Genomic DNA, 5000 nt, shown 5'->3' with positions numbered 1-5000 from the left:
ATATAAGGGAAGTAACTCTCTAAAAATGTCTACGATGAGTCAACGATTTAAAAAAAATTTACCATCATTTTTTTTTCCATTTTTAATGCATTTTTTGCTATTTTTTGGCTATAACTCTCTAAAAATGCTTATATAGTTGTTTCCCTTATAAACCCGAGCAACGCCGGGCGATACTGCTAGTTTAGTATATATTATATTATATTATATTTTATTATATTATATTATATTTTATTATATTATTTTATATTATATATTGTCCAGGTGGTGTACCAGAAACAGTAACAAAGAACATATAAATGCCACAGAGAAAGAAATACGAAGCAAAACGGATACACTGAGAATAAAACAATGAGGAAATGGTAACCGGAATAATATCGCCAGAAGCAAGAATATGTAGAAGAAGAATCACATAATTCGCAACAACAGTAAAAATAGGAACAACAAAAAGAAATTTCATTGAACGTATATTACTCCCTCTTTGTAAGAAACAAAATCTCCCCCACCGTCCCTACAAATACACCAGCAGCCTTTTCACACTACCAACAAACGCTTATATCACCGAAATAGACAAAAAAAAAGAGGAAGAGAAATTTTTAACTGAATTATGATGAAGCGAAACGTTGATGATGATGAGGAAGAGGACGAGGAGGAATATGAGAAGTGCATAGAGATGCAGGAATTGTCATTGGAAGAGAAATGCGAAAATATTAGTGAGATCGCAGAGAAGGCCATAATGGAGAGTAAGAAGAGACAGCAATCTTTGTCGTCAATAAATCTGGATGGAAGTAACCAAAACCTTATAAAGCTTCCTTACCTTTCGGGTAACTGATATTTTATTTATAAGTACATATGCATATATTCATCATACCGGTATATATATATATATATATATATATATATATATATATATAATATATATATATATATATATATAGAATATATATATATATATATATAGATATATATATATATATAAAAATATATATAGATATATATTATATATATTAACATATATATCATATTACATATATTATATATATATATATAGATATAATATTATATATATAGATTATATATATATATAACATACATTTATATATATATGTATGTATGTATGTATATATATGAATCAAAGGTAGGACATACACATACACACACACGTATGAATATCAACATCGTCCGTCTGTTTTTATTTATTAATCTATTTACTTATTTATTTATTCATAATTAACCTCTGTATCAACCTGCTCCTTGCGTGATCCGAAGTATATTATGGGCGGTATATTTAGTACAATGAGCGTTTCTTGATCAGCCCAAGGTCTAGTGATGTATTCAGTATTCAGTCGGGTTCGATTAATTGTAAACATAACCTGAATATCTTTCTGCTTGTACTTCGGTACCCGCGTGTGTATTCGCTGGGTACGCATTTCAATTTTGACCTGACCCGGTGTTTTACCACTTAAGTGCCTGGTTCTCTTGAACCCTGATCTTTTGCGTATATGTGTGTATGTGGGGGGGGGTGTAATATGTGCACACATTATCTTTTAGCGTTTATTTGTTTTATTCATCGAATTCTGGCCATGCCGCAGCTGCGCCTAGAAGGGTATGTTCTAACAAATCTACCCCAAGTACTCATCTATATTTAAAGCTTAGCACTTATCCAATCGCTTCTGCACTAGTGGAGGCATGTGGCTTAGTCGTTATGGGTGTTGGACTCATGATCGTAAGATTGTGGTTTCGATTCCTGGACCGGGTGAGGTGTTGTATTCTTGAGTAAAGTACTTCATTTCAAATTGCTCCAGTCCACTCATCTCGCAAAACTGAATAAGCCTGAGACGAACCGGCGTTCCGTCCAGGTGGGAAATTATACGCAATGGGGACCGGGAAATCGTCTCTGATCAGTCGGTATGGCTTGAAAAGGTAACTTTACTATTTCTTGTTTACTTGTCTTATCGGACTCTTTTGTCGAGGCACTAGGTTAAATTTGTGCTTAAAATTCTTTTTAATGTTTGGCACGAGGCCAGAAATTTTAAGGGACGAGTCTCTTAAATCGACCACAGTATTCAACTGGTAATTATTTTATCAAACTTGAGAGGATGTTGATCATGGTGGAATTTGAACTCAGAAAACCCGAAAAAATGCCATTCTACATTTTTTTATCCGGAATGTTAGAGGTTCTGCCACTTTGCCGTCTTAACTTGTGTTCTCTTTCTCTTTTCTTTTACTTGTTTCAGTCATTTGACTGCGGCCATGCTGGAGTACCGCCTTTTAGTCGAGTAAATCGACCCCGGGACTTATTCTTTGTAAGCCCAGTACTTATTCTATCGGTCTCTTTTGCCGAACCGCTAAGTGACGGGGACGTAAACACACCAGCATCGGTTGTCAAGCAATGCTAGGGGAACAAACACAGACACACAAACACATAAATACACATATATACATATATACGACAGGCTTCTTTCAGTTTCCGTCTACCAAATCCACTCACAAGGCATTGATCGGCCCGAGGCTATAGCAGATGCCACGCAGTGGGACTGAACCCGGAACCATGTGGTTGGTAGGCAAGCTACTTACCACACAGCCACTCCTGCGCCTATCTGTTGCAATTAATACTTATTTCATTTCGCTAATTTAACAAAGTATTATCTGATTTTGAGTGCTACTCTAGGAATATAAGTAGCATGATGAAACGATTTTATGATTGCATAAAATTGTTGTATCAAGCGTTGAAATGAAGGCTTTGAATTAGCAATAATTTCTTCCCGTTTATTCTTTCAGCTTTCATTGGCTCTTTACCTAGATTACTCCCGGATATTCAGAGAATTATACTTAAGTGTGAAATATCGAAGCATAGGAGTATAACGTGGCATAAATGTGGGGCCTTAATACGTCTAATAATTAATCGTGCACTTAAAACTCAGCGTAAGGTTTGTGTGTGTGTGTGTGTGTGCGTGTGTGTGTGTGCGTGTGTGTGTGTAGGGAGAGAGAATACACACAACACTAGAACTAAACTGTTTACAACAGCAAGAATTCTTCAATGAGACGCCCCAACTCCATATTTTTGGAGTTTGTTGTAAAATTGTCTTGGATTGGATCAAAGTCTTGACCCCATCCAAATCTGTGAATTTTGCGGAAATTTTGCTAATATATCTTCAGGATGCTGTTGCCAAAGTTGATCTGTTTTTTTTTTTAATGAAAATATCATAGAGTATATGACTGTCAATAAGGCTGAAACACATCTGCCAATTTCGTATTAAGAGTCTACTGACTTCAAGTAGCTAACAGAAAGAAATACTTCCTGACACATAAGAGACTAGTCGGGTGTACTTGCAGCAAAATTCAAAGCATCTGGCAACCAAGTATTTCAAAACCGCTACGTTGGCATGTTCTGAAAACTTTCTTCTCTAACGAAAGGGCTCGAAACATCTCGTGGCGTAAACTCAAGGCTAAACCAATGAGCTGCTTTATGAACACGTTCTACTATCGCTGCTCAAGGCACGGTAGGCTTTGCTGTCCACTGCTACTGAGCCAGTAGGTCATATCACATATTAAATTATGGTCACATCCGCACTCGAATAGCGTACAGAAACCACTCAACTACATTCGGGTTAGCAGGGACCCATGACCTGAATCTGAACACCTACTAAGGCTAATGTGAAAGGAACAATCTTAGCGTAGCGGGACGCGACATGGCGTGGCGTAGCGCGACGTAGCGTGGTATAGCGTGATGTAGAGTGGCATAGCGTGGGGTAGTGTGGTGTAGCGTAGCATAGCGTGACGTAACGTGGCGTAACACGGTTTAGCGCGGCGTAGCATGACATAGCCTGGCGTAGCGTGGCGTAGCGTGGCGTAGCGTGGCGTAGCGTGGCGTAGCGTGGCGTAGCATGGCGTAGCATCCGTAGCGAGTGCGGCGTAGGTGGCGTAGCGTGCGTATAGCGTGCGTAGCATGGCGTAGCGTGCGTAGCGCGGCGCGTAGCGCGGCGTAGCGCGGCGTAGCGCGGCGTAGCGCGGCGTCGTAGGCGGCGCGTAGTGCGGCGTAGCGTGGCGTAGCGTGGCGTAGCGCTGCGTAGCATGGCGTAGCGTGGCGTAGCGCGGCGTAGCGCGGCGTAGCGCGGCGTAGCGCGGCGTAGCGCGGCGTAGCGCGGCGTAGCGCGGCGTAGTGCGGCGTAGCCTGCTGGAACTCATCTTAGTTGAAATTCCACCGAGACTTCTGTTGTCTATTAACTCTCTGTGACGCCCATTTCACTGCCAATGTCTCACTCTTTGTTATTAAGTTAGATATTAATTTAGATGTCAACAAAAAAAAAGGAAAGAAAGAAATAATCCGTTACTAATTTATTTATTTATTTATTCATCTATAAATATGTAGTTATTTATTCATTTGCTTTATTAAAGTAAAAATAAATATTTCCCAAATAATTTTATTCATTGTCACCAGATATAGAAAAGTTAACAAGATATTGATAATCAATGATTTTTTTTATTGCTGCTACCAATGCTGCTGTTGCTGCTGCTGCTACTACTACTACTACTACTACTACTACTACTACTACTACTACTACTACTACTATTACTACTACTACTTTATTGTAGGTATTTTTTACATGCGAATTAATATATGTATAATGATAAAGAGATTGTTGTATATAATTTAAACATGCAGAAACAAGTGCATATATATATATACATATATATATATATATATATATATAATATATATATATATATATATATATATACATATATATATATATATATATATATATTATATATATATATATATATATATAAGTTATAAATTAGGGTATCTACGAGATACCACCATGCTGAAAATAGCAGTCATGATATGACTCTAAAACCACCTTAGTTGTCCATATATCAACACGGAGAGAAAACAAAGAGACAAAATGAAACTAGTAAAAAATTACTGGGTGTTGATATATGGACAACTAAGGTGGTTTAGAGTCAGATCATATTTGTATAAACATATAGTTCATAGT

General features: G+C 37.7%; 1 protein-coding gene across 1 annotated transcript in view; it reads left to right on the top strand.

The window, feature by feature from the left end:
- The first annotated feature begins 256 nt into the window (after positions 1-256).
- LOC115231290 (equilibrative nucleoside transporter 1) overlaps positions 257-5000 on the top strand; it is a 32727-nt gene continuing 27983 nt past the window's right edge. The window contains exon 1 of the mRNA XM_029801349.2: positions 257-821. Coding sequence (XP_029657209.1) covers positions 605-821 — 217 coding nt within the window. The 5' untranslated portion in view covers positions 257-604. The remainder of the gene's footprint in view (positions 822-5000) is intronic.

Source organism: Octopus sinensis, unplaced genomic scaffold (assembly GCF_006345805.1).
Source record: "Octopus sinensis unplaced genomic scaffold, ASM634580v1 Contig18079, whole genome shotgun sequence".
Classification (NCBI taxonomy): domain Eukaryota; kingdom Metazoa; phylum Mollusca; class Cephalopoda; order Octopoda; family Octopodidae; genus Octopus; species Octopus sinensis.
Note: the sequence above shows the minus strand (reverse complement) of the source record. Positions and strands in the feature narration are given on the sequence as shown.